General features: G+C 46.8%; 1 protein-coding gene across 1 annotated transcript; it reads left to right on the top strand.

Moving 5' to 3' along the window:
- The first annotated feature begins 248 nt into the window (after nt 1-248).
- cat (catalase) lies at nt 249-18,939 on the top strand. The gene is given in 14 exon segments (XM_007904831.2): nt 249-342; nt 4,158-4,179; nt 4,182-4,328; nt 4,932-5,042; nt 5,507-5,637; nt 6,423-6,527; nt 8,723-8,848; nt 9,394-9,585; nt 10,052-10,204; nt 10,500-10,638; nt 12,645-12,775; nt 16,217-16,324; nt 16,947-17,030; nt 17,858-18,939. Coding segments are annotated over 14 exon segments (1,587 nt in total). The 5' UTR covers nt 249-276; the 3' UTR covers nt 17,930-18,939.
- Nucleotides 18,940-19,403: the final 464 nt, after the last annotated feature.

Genomic DNA, 19,403 nt, shown 5'->3' with positions numbered 1-19,403 from the left:
GCGGGGGGCGGGGCGGACGAACGCCGCACGTGATGTAACAAAGGGGGGCGGGGGGTGGGCGTGGCTGCCATCTCGCCCCGCCCCCTCCGCCCCGCCCCCTCCGCCCCGCCCCCTCCACCCCGCCCCCTCCGCCCCGCCCCTTCCGCCCCGCCCCCTCCGCCCCGCCCCACTCCGCCCCGCCCCCCCTCCGCCCCGCCCCCCTCCGCCCCGCCCCCCTCCGCCCCGCCCCCCTCCGCCCCGCCCCCCGGACACACACACAGTCACTCCGCTGACAAGATGGCGGCGCAGCGCGAGAAGGCGAGTGAGCAGCTGCAGCAATGGAAGGAAGCGATACACGAGGGGGTGAGTGAGTGAGTGAGGGGCAGCGGCCGAGCCCCGGCACCGGGGAACCGCGCTCCGGAGCCGGCGGCAAATGTCAGGGGAGGCCGAGGCTTCAGGGCCTCCGCACAACCGTGTGTCTGTGTGTGTCCGTCCGTCCATGTGTCCGCGTGTGAGTGAGTGTCCATATGTGTGTGAGTGTCAGTGTGTGTGTGTGTGTGAGTGTGTGTGTGTGAGTGTCCATAATGTGTGTGTCTGTTTGTGTGTGTCAGTGTCCGCGTGTGTGAGTGTCCATAAGTGTGTGTGTGTGTGTCAGTGTTCCATATGTGTGTGTGTCAGTGTGTGTGTGAGTGTTAATATGTGTGTGTCTGTGTGTGTGTCAGTGTTCCATATGTGTGTGTGTGTGTGTCCATATGTGTGTGTCTGTGTGTGTGAGTGTCTGTGTGTGTGTGTGTCCATGTGTGTGTGAGTGTGTCCATGTATGTGTGTGTCTGTGTGTGTGAGTGTCCGTGTGTGTGTGAGTGTCCATGTGTGTGTGAGTGTGTCCGTGTGTGTGTGTGAATGTCCATGTGTGCGTGTCTCTGTGTGTGTGTGTGCGCGTCTGTGTGGGTGTGTGTCTGCGTGTGCCTGTGTATGTATGTCTGTGTGTGTGTATGTGCGGTGTGTGCCTGTGTGCGCATGTGGAGGGTAGAGAGTGCATTCAATATGTGTTATTATTCAGACCTGACATAGTGAAACGTCTTTAGTACTGAAGGTTCCCCGAGTGTTGTTTTGGGAGGCGCTGCAGACTTTCACATATACCGTGAAGATGAACTTTAACCAGGAATTTGCCTGCGGAGGATCGGAGGTTCCAAGAAAGCACAAAGTCGGGCTCTTTCAATGTTGTTGAACCGAGTTGGTTGAGCGGCTCCACTCGCCCGCCTGCAGTGTTCGCTCTGCGACATGACTGGCTGGTCAAAGGTTTCGTGTGCTTGTCGTGTAGATTTTTTTTAAACCCAACTCTTTTGGGTGGTTTGTTGTTGGGCTGAGCTGACTCGTGCTGTGAGAGTTTCTGTGCTATTTAGGGCAAAGTACACAATCAATTCACTTTACAGTATATTCTGTGAAGCGCTTTGAGACGTCTAAAAGATGTGATAAGCCGCTATATATGTGGAGTCCTGTAGCTCAGTGGTTAGAGCACTCGCTTTGCAAGTGAGAGACCTGAGTTCAATCCCAGGCAGAGGGCGAAACCTTGGGCAAGTTTCCTTACTCCACACAGAGCCTAATAATAATCCCTCCAAAAACAAAACAATAATAAATTGGTCATTTTCAATCTACGACTGTTTGTGGGACATTGCTGTGCGCAATTGGCTGCCGCGTTCGCCCACAAATATACAGTCGATTCACTTTACAGTGTGTTCTGTGAAGCGCTTTGGGACGTCCTCCCGACGTGAAAAGCGCTATATCAAATGCAAGGATTATTATTATTATATCAAATGCAAGGATTATTGTTGTTATTATTATGACTACTACTTTATGCCCCAATTGTAGTGTGTCATGTAGACAACCAAACCCAGTGTGATGTGAAATTCAATTTTTTGTTTTTTTTCCTGATTTGAGGCATTTAGAAGTTGAGTGTTGGTGCCTTGCCCTGTCGGCTGATGACCGTAGGGTATCTGGCTCCCGGCCAGGAGTGTGTGAAACCTTTTGAAAAAGAGCCAGTGTTTAAGAAACAACTGTGGGGAGAGAGAGACTCTGTCATGTTTTTAATCCGTTCCGAGTTTATACGTTTTTTTTTCAGTTTAATTTTAAATGAAGCTTAGATTCCGTTATTTAAAACTCTCCGGTTGTGATATCACGGTTTATGATGCAATAGAATTCAAGACTCTCGCAACAGCTTTGTGGATAATTTCAAAACCACACACTCCTGACCTCTTTCCCCCAGAGATTATCTCAATAATAATCTTGTATTTTTTAATAATAACAATAATAGTTTTTTATATAATACTAATATCATGAGGTATAAGCGACGCAAAACCTGTTACAGGATTTACTGTGCAATGGTATGACTTTGTGTATTTTGAGGGTGAAACTTAGCAACTACCTTTGAGCACAGCAGTGTCCCACAAACATGGAGTGTGTGACCAGTTTTATTTGAGGGATTGTTGGCCAGGACACCGGGGAGAGAGAAACCATCTCTTTTTTGAATAATGCCAAGGAAGGACCAAAATCTTGAACTGTATGATGGGGAGCCAGTAGAGTTGAGCTAGGATGGGGGTAAAAGGGTCGCGGAGCCTGGTGCGTGTGAGGACACGGGCTACAAAGTTCTGGATGACCTGTGGTGAGAGTCAGTGGTGGAACTGGGCAATGTGGTGTAGGTGGGGAAAGGCGGAGCGGGTCATGGCACGGATGGGGGAGATGAAGGACAGTTGAGGGTCGAACAGGACAACGAGGTTCTGTATTGGCTCTGTGATGTGTAGAGTGCATCCAGGAAAGGAATGGAGGCGCTGATGGGAGCCAATCAGGAGGGTCTCGGTCTTGACGACATTCAACTGGAGGAAGTTTACTCTCATCCAGGACATAATGTCCTGCAGGCAATCTGTCAGGACAGCAGTGGTCCTGAAGTCGAGGATGGAGGCGGAGAGATAGAGTTGGGTGTCATCTGCATACATGTGGAAGTTGACCCCATGTCTATGGATGATGTCACCAAGAGGAATTATGTAGATTTTGAAAAGGAGGGGATCAAGGATAGAGCCCTGAGGCATGATACGCGCGATGGTGCGGGAGCTGGAGGAGAACCGTTAGTGGAGACAAAGTCAAGATGGTGGGAGAGGTAGGGTTTGAACCAGGCAATGGCAGATCCGTGAAGGTTGAACTGAGAGGAGAGGCGATGAAGGAGGATAAACTCAGGCTTCTGACTCGGAGGCGAGATTGCTAACAACCGAACTATCTACGTTGTCAAATCTCTTTGTCATTTAACACCTCGCTGAAATCACCCTTTGGAGCCCTTTAGTCCAGATGTTCTGGTAAATCTTATCTCTTGTAAGATCTGCATCTTTTGTGCTGCTCTCTTCCCTGAGGTGTGGTGCCCAAAGCTGGACACAACCCTGGAGAGGAGATCTGACAACTGTACAACTGAAGTGTCTCTCCTTGCTTTCATCTTCCAAACTCTCTTGAATAGAGGCCTTCTTATTGCTTTTTGTACCTATAATTTTGGTTTGGCCTTAAAGACTGAATCTTGCTGATATGAAAGTTGATGTATAGACTTTGCTATAAACCAGTATCAAAAAGCATTGAAAGTTATACTCTTAATGGTCTGGTGTTCCTAATGGAGCGAGGGCGTGAATTCTGCCATTAGTTTTTGTCTTGTCAAAAAATATATATATCTTTTTGGTTGAATTGAAATTGATTGTTCCCTGTTCTCCAGTTTGTCGTTCATCCCTCAAGCCTCTCTCTCTAAAGGGAGGAGGCTGGCTTGGAGACGGGGAGTGCAGGCAGCGGTTGCACTTTTTATTAAGGAAGCATTTGACCCGCGTGGGATGGAAAACCAACTTCCTCCCTAACGCAGACACTCGAGACCACAGTTGGGTTCGATAGCTGGAGGTTCTGTTTACTTGTTCCGTGTCCCTTCACTTGGGGTGTAGAAAGAGTGAGCTGGCCCGAGCAGGGAAGCAATGAGCTGAACTCTGGTGATCACAGACTGTTCCTGCCCCCAATGAGGAATTATGGCAAATTATGAGGAATTTTTCAATAAAATGGTGGAGGTTATTTTAGCCGTAGTCACACCGCTGTGCCAGTCAGAGGGTTGTTGTGGAGGTTAGGTCCCTTTGTACTCTTGCTAATTTGCGGTGTTTGCTCAGGGTCAAGATGTCCTGACAACCGGTGGGGCCACCCGATTGGCGACAAATTGAACGTCATGACGACAGGATCTCGTGGACCACTGCTGGTCCAGGACGTGGTGTTCACTGACGAGATGGCTCACTTCGACCGAGAGAGGATTCCCGAGCGAGTGGTGCACGCCAAAGGGGCCGGTGAGTGTGCGATATGGAGCCAGTGAGTCCGGCTTGTAATGGTAGCCGTGCAATCAAATGTTACTATCGTTTAATACTTGAACCAGCAATTACTGTTGAACATTGAACACTGACGCATCATTGCCTTTGGGGTTTGCTGGTTTATAGTGACCTCCGTCTAATGCTGACTCGGTCAAAGTTCTTGTAAATCTTGTAAATCGTCTTTTGTCCCTAACCTCTTGGCATAAGACAAAAGGTTTTGAAACCCGTCACGTTCTGGTGCTCCGTGTAGCAAAGTTGACAATGAACTTGGGAAGGGGGACAAGTTTACAGGGCTCTGGGGAGAGAGTGGGGGAGTGGGATTGATTAGGAAAGCTCTGTTGATTTGGATGGGCCGAATGGTCTCCTTCTGTACTTCTATAAAAAACTGAAAAAACTGACCCCTGTATTGAGGTGGCACTAGGGCACTGTACCATCATGCAGCATATCGAGTGAAGAGCCAAGCATTCCCTGCTCCGTCTTAATGAGCAGACGTAAATGGGAATTGGCCTGAGTACAGAGGCTAGAGCGAATGTGTGAGCTGAGCAAACGGTAACTGAATTTGTGCCCCATTTTGCCCCTCAGGTGCCTTTGGCTTCTTCGAGGTGACCCACGATATCACAAAGTACTGCAAGGCCCAAGTGTTCCATCACGTGGGCAAGAGAACGCCCGTGTCTGTCAGGTTTTCCACCGTGGGTGAGTGTCTGCTTCTGGTCTAGGATGTGAAAATGTTTCCAAAAGTGTTTGTGTCGTAGGAACGAGGCACTTATGCCTGTGGCGGTCAGAGCTAGGTCTTGCTGAAATTCTTACTCTAATATCTATCATGAGGTTTGAGTGAAGAAGGCCCATTTGATCTCATCCAGAATCTTCACCCATCAGCCTCGAGCAGCTGCTGCTTAAATGAGCCCAGCGTCCCGCCATAAAAAAAACACCCTCATGAGGCTGGCTTTGCAAGATCTTGAGAGTGGTGCAGTCAGATTACTGGGACTTGTTACACCCAGGCTAACCCAGGCTAACCCAGGCTAACGAGATACAAGTATCAGAATTCTACATGACACCAGTTTGGAGTATTCTGTAATCAGTTTGAGACTACCTGCTGACATCGCCCTCACTGCAGTGTTGGTGTAGCTCTATCGCTGACTCCGCTCTTGTGCTTATAGGGGGCGAATCTGGCTCTGCTGACACTGTCCGTGACCCGCGAGGATTCGCTGTCAAGTTTTACACCGAGGAAGGGAACTGGGATATGACTGGTAACAACACCCCAATCTTCTTCATCCGGGATGCCTTCCTGGTCAGTAACCTCGGGATATGGCCACGATATTGCCATCAGCTCTGCAGGAACCAAAATGAATGAATGTATTCCTCTAGATTAGTGATTTGCACGCTCGCCCTGGCAAGCAAGAGGATCTGGGTTCGATTCCTGGCCGGGGCGAACCGTTGTGCAAGTTTCCTTACTTTACACATTCGCCCACATTTACCTAGCAGTAAGTAGGAACCTTTTTTTTAGTCAATCAGCAGAAAACTTTTCCCGGTGTAATAATCCTTTCCAAAAAAAGAAACTAGCGGTTTGGTCACTCAATCCACAATTGTTTTGTGGGACACTCCTGTGCGCACTTGGCTGCTACATTTTGCCTACAAAATATACAGTCGCTTTACAGTGCTTTGAGAAGCCTCAAAGACGTGATAAGGCTCTACATCAAATACAAGGATTATTATTATTATTGCTTTGTTAAAACTCACTCTGTCTGTGCCTCTCAAGGTCTCTCTGCTTCCTGTACTTCTCCATTAATGTTGTCATCTTCAAGGTCCTCTTCCAACGAGTGGTATTTTGTGTTATAATAGTTCTTCTTATAATTTCCTGTTCACCCGCTTCTTGCTATCCAGCTATTCTCGCTATTAAGCCTGTCGCTCTTAACTAACCTGTGAGGAGGTAAAGTATGGCTCATGCGGACCTGACTGAGACTGAGCACTCTTTCCCTCTTCCCTTGCCTCCCTCCACACTCCCTCACAATGTTGTTTAAGATCATTATCCTGAAGGTTGCAAATGTAGCTCATCCCCTTTCTTTGCTTCCCAAGTTCCCGTCATTCATCCATACCCAGAAGAGAAATCCACAGACACACCTGAAGGATGCGGACATGACCTGGGACTTCTTCTCACTTCGGCCAGAGACACTTCACCAGGTCAGAGAGTCAGGCAGCTTGTATCTGCTGTGCTAGTCTGTGCCAATACCATGTTAGTCAGTTAGTCTTTGCTTATCGTCTCAGTTTGTCTTTATAAAGCAAGAAGAACGAACAGTGGATACTCATCACAATGCAATCTTTTGGGGAGGGCATAAAATTCCATCCTGCCCGCCCCTCTCTGTTCAGTAGGCTCCGGCCTGCTCCATGTCTCCCGCCCGACCCGCCCTACCATCCTCTCTGCCCCCCACACTCTGGAACTTTATCCCACAGTCCCTTTGCCTCGCTTCCTCCCTTGCCTCCTTCAAGGCTGGTCTAAGACCCTTCTCTTTGACCGTGTCTTTGGTCTCCCTCCCACCTCTCTGCCTTCCCTCACCCCTACACCACCCCTCCCCTATGATCGGGCCCCGACACCTGACTGTTCAGCACTTTGGGATGACCTCCCAACGTGAAAGGCGCTCTATAAATGTCTTTGATCTTCCAAAATTCTCTGGATTCTGGAACGGTTCCTATTGATTGGAAGATTGCAAATATGACACCACTATTTAAGAACAGTGGGAGAGAAAAGATGGGGAAATTATAGATCAGTTAGTCTGACTTCAGTGGGAGAGAGAATTCTTGAGTCCTTAATTAAAGATGTCGTTATGGGATTCCTGGAGCACCATAACAAGATGAGGCAGTCAACATGGCTTTACAAAAGGGAAGTTATGCTTAACTAATCTTTTAGAGTTTTTTGAAGATGTATCTGCAGGTTAGATGGGGGGGAACCAGTAGATGTAGTATATTTAGATTTTAAAACGGCATTTGACAAAGTGCCACACAAAAGGCTATTGCACAAGGTTAAGGCCCACGGGATTAATGGGAACATATTAACATGGATTGAAGAGTGGCTATCGGGTAGAAAACAGAGTAGGGATAAACGGGTCATTCTCGAATTGGCAGGATGTGACTAGTGGAGTCCACAAGGATCAGTGCTCGGGCCTCAGCTATTTACAATTTACATCAATGATCTGGACGAGGACATTGAATGTAACGTATCTAAATTCGCGGATGACACTAAACTCGGTGGGAGAGTGAGCTCTGATGATGATGCAAAAAGATTGCAACAAGATATAGATAGGCTCGGGGAGTGGGCGAGTAGGTGGCAGATGGAATTTAATGTGGGGAAGTGTGAAGTTATTCACCTCGGGAGAAAAAATAGAAAAACAGATTATTTTCTAGAGGGGGAGAGATTAGATAGTGTTAGTGTTCAGAGGTCCTTGTACACCATTCTCAAAACGTTAGTTTGCAGGTGCAGCAAGAAACTAGGAAGGCGAACGGCAGTTAGCGTTCATTGGAAAAGGTTTAGAGTACAAGAGTAGGGAAGTCTTGCTGCAACTGTATAGGGCCTTGGTAAGACCGCACCGAGAGTATTGTGTGCAGTTTTGGTCCTTATTTAAAAAAGGACATACTTGCCCTCAAGGGGGTGCAGCGTAGATTCACTCGGTTAGTTCCTGGGATGAGGGAACTGACCTATGAGGAGAGGCTGAATAAACTGGGGCTGTATTCTCTAAAGTACAGAAGAATTAGGGGAAATCTTATTGAAACGTATAAGATTCTTAAAGGGCTGATAAAGTAGACACTGGTTGGAGAATCTATAACCAGGGGTCACAGTCTGAAAATTAAGGGTCAGCCTTTTAGAATAGAGTTGAGGAAACATTTCTTCACTCAGAGGGCAGTGAATTTATGGAATTCACTCCCCCAGAAGGCTGTAGATGTCAGTCCTTGAACATCTTCAAGGCTGAAACTGATAAATTTTTAAAAAACAGAGGGATTAGGGGATATGGGGAGAGGGCAGGTAACTAGAGTTAGATCTGAAGATCAGCCATGATCTTATCGAATGGCAGGGCACAGGCTCGAGGGGCTATATGGCCGACTCCTCCTAATTCTTATGTTCTTATATCATTTTGTTGTTGTTGTTGCATTTTGCTGTTCAGGTTTCCCTCCCTGGCGAGGGACGATGGAATGGGAGCAGCCCCACATTAAACCTCGCTGTGTGCAAATTCCTGAATGACCAGCGCCTTGGGACGTCCTCCCGATGTGAAAGGCGCTGTGTAAATGTAATTTGTTGTTGCTTCAGTGCTCCTCCTCCCTCCCCATCTGGGCTATTGTTCCACAGGAGCAAACACCGTAAGTGTTGTGTTCTCTCTTCTTCCTAGGTGAGCATCCTGTACAGTGACCGTGGAATTCCCGATGGATATCGCCACATGAATGGTTACGGCTCGCACACCTTCAAGCTGGTCAATGCTAACAGAGAGGCCGTGTACTGCAAGTTCCATTTTAAGGTGTGGAACGGGGGTAGGGGCGGGGTTGGTAGGGGAAGGGGAGGTGGGAGGGGAAAGGGATGGTGGACTGTTCTTCTTTCGTGAGCCTTGATGCTGAATGTCCGCAGGCTCAGCAACTCCATCCAGCAATCACTGGTGTGATCAGCAGCAGATAGTGATCAATCCTGGCTGATATTTTGCCAGTCGCTTTCCGGAGCAAAAATGCCCTATGCAAGTGTGAGCCGAAATAATAATGTGTGGGTCCTGGCTGGGTGTGCTAACTGTATGTTGATCCTAACTGCCGTGTGCTAACTGTGTTCTGATCCTGGCTGCCGTGTGCTAACCGTGTGCTGATCGTGGCTGCCGTGTGCTAACCGTGTGATGATCCTAACTGCCATTTGCTAACTGTGTGCTCATCCTGGTTGCCGTGTGCTGATCCTGGCTGCCATGTGCTAACTGTGTGCTGATCCAGGCTAGGGTGTGCTAACCGTGTGCGGATCCCGGTTGGCATGTGCGGTTTCTGGCTGGCACGTGCTAACCGTGTGGGGATTTGCGTCTTTGCACAGACGGATCAGGGCATCAGAAACCTGACCGTGGAGCAGGCAGCGAAATTCGGATCTGAAGATCCCGACTACTCCATCCGTGACCTGTACAACGCGATCGCCAATGGCTCCTACCCCTCCTGGACCCTCTACATCCAGATCATGACCTTTGATGAAGCTGAAAAGTACGAGTGGAATCCCTTTGATGTAACCAAGGTCAGCTAGCAACCAAGCTTCTGCGCGCGCTCTCTCTCTCTCTCTCTCTCTCTCTCAGGGCTCCTTATCTGGCCGTGAACCACAGCAGCTTGGGTTGCACCTCCCTCACACTGCAAACGTCAAGTCACTCTGACTCACAAATACCTCGCGCTAGTGCACATGAGTCAGCCTAATCTCTGGGGAGGGGGAAACGAGGGTGAAGGGAGGGGGAAGTCACTGGGGGGTTTCTTCTGTCTTGACTTACTGGGGTCTAATTTGTGGTATTTCCATACCAACTGCATTCCTTATTCTCTACTTCCGTTAGAATTCCTGCCCTGTATAAGTGGATCTTGTCGGAGCTAGGCTAAGGAAGGAATCGCTACTTAATATGACTCTGAGCCTTTGTTCGTTTGTTTAATTGTGGAATCTCACCTATTTCACCCTCTGTAAAGTGCTTTGTGACATTCTCCTCTCTTCCTCCCGCAAGGTGTGGTCCCACGGCCAGTACCCACTGATCCCCGTGGGGAGGCTGGTGCTGAACAAGAACCCGCTGAACTACTTCACCGATGTGGAACAGCTGGCTTTCGACCCCAGCAACATGCCACCGGGCATTGAGCCCAGTCCTGACAAGATGCTGCAGGTGGGTCTCTTAACATGGGGAGAGTGTGTGTGTGTGGGGGAGGCGCTTTTGGTCATCTTCTCCCCCAGCCTCCCTAATCTACCCCCCCACCCCCCCAGCTCAGGTGCAAACCTCAACTGTCCCAACGCCTTGGGACATCCTCCAGACCTGAAAGGCGCTTTGTAAAGGCAGTTTGATGTTGTTGTTCCCCCTCATGTTAGCTTCATGTTTTAACACAGCAACCAATTGGCTTCATTGATGATTGTTTTGTAACTGGGAAACCTCTCTCTCTCTCTCGCTCTCCCTGCCTTCACAGGGCCGCCTGTTTTCCTACCCGGATACTCACAGACACCGTCTGGGTACCAACTACCTGCAGCTGCCCGTCAACTGCCCGTTCAAGACCCGCGTGGCCAACTACCAGCGAGATGGGCCTATGTGCTCCACCGACAACCAGGGTAAGAGTTGGTCCCAGAGCCTCGCTGCAAACTGGGGACAGCGTGATACCCCATGAAGAACATACTGAAACCCATCACCATGCTTACGAGTTTCCAAACCAAACTGAAAATTGTTCACTCTGGAGAAGAGAAGGTGGAGGGGCGATATGATGACAGTCTTCAAGATTGTGAAGGGAATAGATAATGTAGACCATGATAAGCTGTTTTATCTTGTACTGAACAGTAGAACCAAAGGGCATGGCCTACGATTAAAGGGGGTAAATTCACAACTAATCTACGGAGACACTATTTCAGTGATCGAGTAGTAAACGTTTTGCCCACAAAATATACAGTCAATTCACTTTACATATATCCTGTGAAGCGCTTTCAGGCAACTCGAAGATGTGATAAGGTGCTATATCGAATGCAAGGATTATTATTATGCAACAGGCTCCCTAGGGAGACGGTGGAAAAAGACAATGTTGTTTGTTTCAAGAACAACTTAGACAGAAAATATCTGGGGATACAGTGTATAGTTTGGGACACGACATGTCAAGCCACTGTCAGGATGGTGGAAAGCGAACTAGATGGACCTTGGTCTTCTTTCGCCAGCAAATTCTTGTGTTCTTATGAGAATTCCATGCATCCCACCTACATAGGGAAATTTCAAAGATAGATTGTTGGAATGGAATGCGCTCTTTCTCTCTCCCTCGCTCTCCCTGGAGGACGCATCTGCTTTCCTAATACCAGAGATTATTGGGCGCAAGTTGGCAAGAGCCAAGACCTGGGGAAACCAGAGTGTGCGTTAGGCTAATCGCTGGTTAGACTCCAGCCCACTCTGGGGTCCCCAACTAAAAACTAAAGCAGTCACATCCAGCCAGACTGTGGCTCGGGGGGTGGTCAGTGGTCATCATTAATGGATAGTTTTCAGTGCTTTCTGCTGGTTGAAATGTACAGAGTAAAGAAGTTGTTGAGAGATATTTGGCTGAAAAATATACAATCAATTCGCTTCATTATTCTGTGAAGTGAATTGAGACGTCTCAACAATATGATGGGGCGCCATATCAAATGCAAAGATTATTTTTATTATTATTACAGGGATAAAAAAGTCTTTATGCCATGGACATTTCTAGATTGTTTGAAGTGTGCATTGTGGGAGAGAGGGAGGGAGGGTTTGAACAACATGTAAATAGTGTGTCTGAACTATCAGGCTTTGGCTTAATCTTTTGTAATCATATCTCTGTCTCTCTCTGGCTGGGTTCCCAGAGTCTAAAGGACAAGGTCTCAACAACAGGGTAGAACATTTGTGTAAAGTTCACTTTGTGCTGAGAGGAAAATAAATCGAGTTTCATCAGCTTACCCATCACACAGTGAATCAGTCCAGGGCCTGTTAACCCAGAAGAGACATTTCCCAGTTACAACACAATCCTCAATTAGGCCAATTGGACAGTGCGTTAAACAGAAAACCTGAACCCATATATGGTGGGGAACAACAACAACAAATTGCATTTATATGGCGCCTTTCACGTAGGCAGGGGATTGGGCTCAGGTGGGCTAGGGGGCCAAAGGAGGATGGAAGGGGGATGATGGCCAAATATAGCAGTTGGCATTGTCTTTGGATGTTGTATTGAGGACACAGTTCTAAGATAGCCAAGCTTATTGGATGTCTTAATGAATATTAACTTGCAGTTAAATAGTGTGGGGAGTGGCATACAATCTACCCCTGTCTGCTTTGTAATAATCCTTGCATTTGATACTTTCAAAGCACTTAAAAAAAATGTACTGAAAGTGAATTGACTGTATATTTTGTGGGCGAAATGTTGATATGTTGTTGAGATGTCTCCAAGCGCTTCACTGTAGGGAGGTGATTGGGACTGTGGGTGGCACCTCTCCTTGAGATAGTTAATCATGGCTGTGAGCCTCTACCGCACTCCGCGCCCCACCAGGTGCTGGTGAGCTTCAGTCTGGCCTGGCCCACCTTCCAAAGCAGCTCCGATACTCCTCACTCACGCTCGTCTCTTTTCCAGGAGGAGCCCCAAACTATTACCCAAACAGTTTCAGTGCCCCTGAAGTTCAGCCTTTGACCAGAGAGCACTGCCTGGCTGTCGTCGGTGACATCTCGCGCTACAACAGCGCCAACGAAGACAATTTCTCTCAGGTAAGTGGCGTGCAACTCGGAATTGTACCAGTGTCCCTTCCCGGTCACCCACTGCCTGTCCGCGATCCTCTTCCTGATCGGTGCCAAACTTCACCGGCAAACATTAAGTCATCAAAGCCGTGGCACGGGAAATTCACTGCAAAGCTGGAACAAAGTGAGGCATCTACAACAGGAATTTGGTGAGAGTGGGAATTCGGTACAGAGGAGGAAGGAGGTGCTTATGTTAAAAAAACAAATTAAATAAAGAGTAGAAAATGGCAGTACAGGCAGTGTGTTGAGACTGTAGAATGTGGGAGTTTATGAACAGTGAGACTGTCCCGGGTGATCACATCTGTGGGAAATACCTATGTCTTGAGTCACTCTGGCTCAGAGTCTTTGAGCTAAAGTGTGCGTTAGAGACACTCCGACACATAAGGGAGCGGGAGGAATATCTCGATATTTACTACTGAACACAGTCATATCACATAGAGTGAGACAGGACAGGAAGAGGAGTGTGTAACTGACCGATAGCAGGGTAGGGCAACCTTGTGAAGGCAGAGAAGGAGGAACCGCAAGAACCAGTCCTGACCTTGTTCCTCGTGAGGATAAGGAAGAAGACTGTGGGGAGGATGGCCAGAATGCAAACCAAGGCACCGTGGAACAGGAAGCAGTCCAAGGGAGGGGAGGAACAGAAAATAAACGTAGTTTCAGGGGATTCAAGAAAACAAAGTACTCAGAGAAGAAAAAGGGTTATAGGAAGTAAACACAAAAAGTATAAGACAAATGCTGTCGGCGTATGGGCAGGGTGAGGTCAGTTACCGAAATAAGTAATCTGTACACAAATGCACGTAGCATGAGAAATAAAACAAGTGATTTAGAAATACAAATTCATCTTAAAGATTGTGATGTAGTAGCCATGAGCGATTTGGCTACAAGCTGGGCATGACTGGGAGCTAAGTATTCTTTAGAAGGATAAGGAAATTGGGAAAGGAGGAGGAGCAATATTGATTAAAAAAAAGAATCTCAGTAAGAGTCAGGTCGTGGAGACAATATGGGTAGAATTAAGGAACAGCAAAGGAAGCAAGACTGGTGAGAATTGTCTACAGACCTCCAGATAGTAGTGATGTAGTGGGGGGGTATATATAATACAAAGATCAGGGAAGCATGTAGCAGAAGCAATGTGGTTGTAATGGGCGATTTTCATTTTCACATAGACTGGGAAAATCAGAATAGCTCAAGTAGCAAGGCATCAAATTTCTAGAATCTATTTAGGCCAATTTTCATGTAAGACAATATGTTTTAGACAAGGGAACATACCGTACTAGATTTGGTGATGAGCAATGAACCAGAATTAGTTAACAATATGACAGGAAGGGAACATCTTACAAATAGTGACCGTAACATGATTGAATTTGATATAAGGTTTGAGAGCGAGAAGGGAGAGTCGCAAACCAAGACTCAAGGCAAACTTCGAAGGGATGAGAAATAAATTAACCTCAGTAAACTGTTAATGTGTTTACATGGACATATAGTGGGAAGTCTTCAAAGAATTTGGTGCAATACTAAACCAAAATATACCTCTAAAACACGAAAGCTCCTCTTGTGTAGTTCAACAACCATGGTCGATAAATGAGTAAGAGGCAGCATCAAACTAAAAGAAAAGGCTACACAAATGCAAGGAAAAGTGGAAATTTAATTTTAATTTAATTTAATTCCTTGCATTGATATAGCGCTTTTCACGTCGGGAGGACGTCCCAAAGCGCTTCACAGAACACACTGTAAAGTGAATTGACTATATTTGTGGGCGAACGCGGCAGCCAATTGCGCACAGCAATGTCCCACTGGAAACTCAGTGGACTGGGACACTTATAAACAAAAACAACAAAGATACAAAGAAAGTAATAAGAGGTGCAAAAAGGGAATATGAAAGAAAAAAATCTGCAAGGGATATCAAGGCCAGCTGTAAAAGTTTTATAAATATATTGGAGGAAGATGGTAAAGGGAAATGTGGGCCCATTAAAGACAGATGTAGGTGAGACTATTATGGACAATAAGGAAGCAGGCTTGTTGAATGAATACCTTGCTTCCGTTTTCGCAGTAGAGGAAGAAGACGAAATACGAGTGGTACAGGGATCTTAAAAATAAGCCAAAGTGAAGTGCTAAGTGGATTTAATACAAATTTAAAAAATGGTAACAGGGAAAATAATGGGACTAAAGACAGACAAATCTCCAGGATCTGATAGATTCCACCCCAGGGTATTAAAAGAAGTAGGAGAGGAAATTGCAGATGCGTTAGTCATAATTTTCCAAAGCGCTTTATATTCAGGAATTGTGCCCTGGAATTGGAGCATTACAAATGTCACTCCATTACTTAAGTAGGGAGCGAGGGAGGGAGAAACCAGGCAACTACAGACCTGGCAACTTCACTTCAGTTGTGAGGAAGTTACTGGAATTTCTCATCAGGGACAGAGTGACTGAGCACTTAACAAATATGAGCTAATCAAAGAGTCAGCATGGATTTCTAAAGGGTAAATCATGTCTGACGAATCTAATTGAATTTTTTGAGGCAGTCCCTAACATGGTGGATAAGAGAGTGCCATGGATGTTGTCTACATGAACTTCCAGAAGGCGTTTGATAAGGTTCTGCACAAGAGGTTGTTATCAAAAATAAAAGCGTGGGAATAGGAGGTAACCTTGTGACCTGGCTTGATAATTGGTTGGGAGGCAGGAAACAGAGAGTAGGGATAGGGGACATTCTCTGATTGGCGGGAAGTGACAAGTGGTGTTCCCCAGGGGTCTACTAGGGCCTCAGCTTTTCGCCATATACATGAATGATTTGGATGAAGTAATAGAGAGTTTTATAGCTAAATTTGCAGATGACATAAAGTCAAAGAGGTACACTAAATTGTGCAGATGAAAGCAGGAAGATACAAAGGGATTTAGACAGATTAAGTGAGTGGGCAAAACTATGGCAGATGGAATTCAATGTGGGGAAGTGTGAGGTCATCCACTATGTGGGCTGTGGGCCCCCCGTCACTGCTCGTGTCTAGTAACTGTTTTTTATAGTCAAACACAGAGGCAATTTACTCATACAAAGTCTCAGCAACAGACAAATTGCCTGGGGGGTTGTCAGGGGGTGAGAAAACAGCCTTCTCTTTATTAATTATGTTGTGCGGTCTTTAATTACCACACGATTAAGAGGTGGACAGAGAGGGTAGTAGGCCGAGGTTGGGGAGTTGCAGCACTCCCCAACACTGCAACCGGTGTGCCAGCCTAGAGAGTGTGAGGTCAAGCCCCAACCGGACATTTGAACTCACGGACTTCTGACCTCAAGAGGTGAGAGTGCTACCACCTGTCCTGTTACAATTCACCCCCATTGTGGCCTCCCTGTGTTCCTCAGTGTGTTTATTGCTCCTGTACAAAGAGGACTAATTATTCTGAGACCTTTTTTCCGCACTGCAGGTGACCACGTTTTATACAAAGGTGCTGGGCCCCTCCGAGCGCCAACGATTGTGCGAGAACATCGCGAATCACCTGAAGGATGCTCAGATTTTCATCCAGAACCGAATGGTGAGTTAGAACCTTTACCTGAACAAAAATCCCCAGTTTCCCATTCAAATTTTCAAGACTGAGATAGGTAGGTTTGTTAGGGAAGGGTATCAGGGGATGTGGGGCAAAGAGCTGCAATGATTTCATATAATGGTGGAACAGGTTCCAGGGGCTGAATGGCCTACTCCTGTTCCCAAATTCCTATGTTCCTAAAGCCATCACACAGGCAGCCCTTAAACATATAGTTCTGGTCTCTGCAGCAGCAACAACAGCTTGCATTGATATAGCGCCCCTCAGGTAGGGTAGTGTCCAAGAGTGAATAATCTCTGCAGGAGGTAATAGCACAAACAACTCTAGAAGTGAAGCAGGTTAGCATGTCCAGTTGGGACATGACATCAGTGTAACACCTCATGAGAAAGACTGCACCTCTGACAGTGCAACTGCTCTGCCCTGCCCTCAGTCTAGGCTGTGAGCTCAAAGTCACAACATGTGACTTGAAGGTAAAAATACATGGAGGTTGTTCTTATGAGGGGTTGTGATTGGGAAGGCCGGTGATTGGGAAGGCCGGTGTGAGGTTGGGAATTCCATTATGGGGGCCAATGTGGGGCCAATGTCCTGTTGCTGACTGAAGCTGTTCTTTCAGGTGAAGCTCTTCAGTTCTGTTCACCCTGAGTACGGGGCGACCGTTCGTTCTTTGCTGGATATGTACAACTCTAAAGACGCCAGGGTAAGTGCTATGATCCTTTACTCTACCTCTGAACTAATGTACATATTCTTCTACCAAATCTCATGCCTTTAATTGGGCCCCTGGGAGTCTGTTTATTCCCTTACTTGTGGGAGAGTGGGATCCATTGCTGGGGTTTAAAACGAGCCAAACAGCAAATTTCTTTTGTTGTAGAAACTTTCCAATAAAACCGCGGTTTCACCAACTCCTTGTAATCGGGCTCCCCCGACCTCAATAGCCTCATTGTCCTACTCATGGCCTCCACCCCTCCAACTCTGTCCTCCTGCTCACTCCCTCTACCCCACCACTGAGCATTCAGCTGCTAAGCCACTGCTGAGTGAACACACACACACACACACATACTCTCTTTTTCCTTCCTTGTGCACAGTAGAGTACATTTTCTCCCATCGGCTCATGCATCCTACATGAACGACAACAAAAATAACAACAAATGACATTTACACAGTGCCGTTCACGTCGGGAGGATGTTCCAAGGCACTGGACAGTCAGAGATTCGGACCCAAGCTGGGGGTTGGTGTCGGGAAGGGGTGGAGGGCAAGAAGGGTGGGCGTAGGAGGGTGAGACCCTAAGTACAAGTTGTTTGAATGTCTAAATCTTTGTTTTGGTGAGGTCCATTCTGGTGGCGATTGTGTGTCGAGCCTTGATGCTGGTCTCTAACAACAATAATAATAATCTTTGCATTTGATATAGCGCGTTATCATGTCTTCGAAACGTCTCAAGGTGCTTCACAGGATATACTGTAAAGTGAGCTGACTGTATATCTATTCTGTGTAGCAACTAAGGTTGTAAATGACTTGCTCTCTTTACAGCAGATGATCCACGCTTACAGTGACTCCCCCAAAGGCCCGTTAGCTGGCTCCTCTGGGAGATCCAACCTGTGATGAGATGAAGCCTGAAATCCACTATCACAACCCTTCAAGTCTGAATGCAACATAATCTCCAATTAACCGTGAACAACCATAGCATAATCCCTTTAACGTGAAATCTCGACAAATCCAGGGAGAAATTAGTTTTGTTTAAATTGTTATTTTATTTTTGGCGCTGATGGAATGTAAATAAAACCCTCCAAATGGATGTTTTAGACAGCCAGCGCGGCAAGGGCCCATCCCTACTCTGTCGTCACCAGCACACACCGTCCACACTCAGGCTGCTGGGACACTGCTCTGTGGGGTGATTATCACACCCTCCTTTCCCATTGGAAAGGCTACGTCTCACGACAAATAGATCGTCCGATCAATTGGAGGCAACGTTGGCCACACAAATCTCAACTGAAAACAATATACCTCCAATGCCACTGCAACCAACAGCCTTTTAGGATTGTTCGTTCTCCTTGTATTTGACTAAAACGCCTTTCAGCACTTTTTTTCTTTTAAAACAGGATGCCGCTTCTGACTAGTCTTAAGTTTTAATGCACAAGCTGTTGATGCCTTGCTTTCTGGGACTGAAGCTAATCAGGCTGAGGTCAACAATGTTTTACTAACTGAACCAGAACCAGTTCCTTTCCCGATTGCAATATGGGATAAAGGGGGGAGGAGGGGCTAATGCCAGAAGGATATAACTGATGGAAGCATTACTAATGTGACTTATGATTACTACTGTGAATATTTGTATTAATCGACCAGACTAATATAAGCTCCATTGGGCTTTTCCAAGCCTTCCTCGTCCTGCTTTTTTGGGTGGGGGGAGAAGAGAAGGAGAACGTAGGGAATAGAGAAAGGGGGAAGGGCTGGTAAGTGTGCCGTCCATTGCAGAACACTTAATCTGCGTAATCTCATTAGGATTGGGGTAAGGGGCGGAATTATTTGGTTTGAATGTATTTGTCCGTCTCGGCTTAAATGTTCTCTTCGGAGTTTAATTTTTGACTTCCCATTAAATTGATCTACAATTTGAAGGCTTGTGAGTGGTGTAACTTTTTTTGCTTTGCCTCTCTTGTGCTCTCAACACTCCCAGTGAACCTTCTAGTCCAAGGTCACTGGGCGCTTTCAGAGGGGTTGTGGCTCTGCTCAGTGACCCACTTGGGGTGGGGGCTGCCTCAAAACCTCCCGTACCATTAACCCATAGGAGCGAGGAAGGAATTGCTGAGATTTCTATCATCCCCCCCCCACCCCCCCAACCACACACCACCTGTGACAGAATCCCAACTACCTCGACCGCAACAGTCAATACCAACTTCAGAGCAACATTAATCAGAGGCGCCAGATTCTCAAGTCCTCAATAAACACACGAGTAATAATAATAATCCTTGCATAATAATCATCCTCGCTTGATATAGCGCCTTATTACATTGTTGAGACATCTCAAAGCGCTTCACAGGATATACTGTAAAGTGTAGTGTCCGTATATTTTGTGGGCGAA

This window comes from Callorhinchus milii, unplaced genomic scaffold, assembly GCF_018977255.1.
Source record: "Callorhinchus milii isolate IMCB2004 unplaced genomic scaffold, IMCB_Cmil_1.0 Scaffold17, whole genome shotgun sequence".
Lineage (NCBI taxonomy): Eukaryota > Metazoa > Chordata > Chondrichthyes > Chimaeriformes > Callorhinchidae > Callorhinchus > Callorhinchus milii.
Note: the sequence above shows the minus strand (reverse complement) of the source record. Positions and strands in the feature narration are given on the sequence as shown.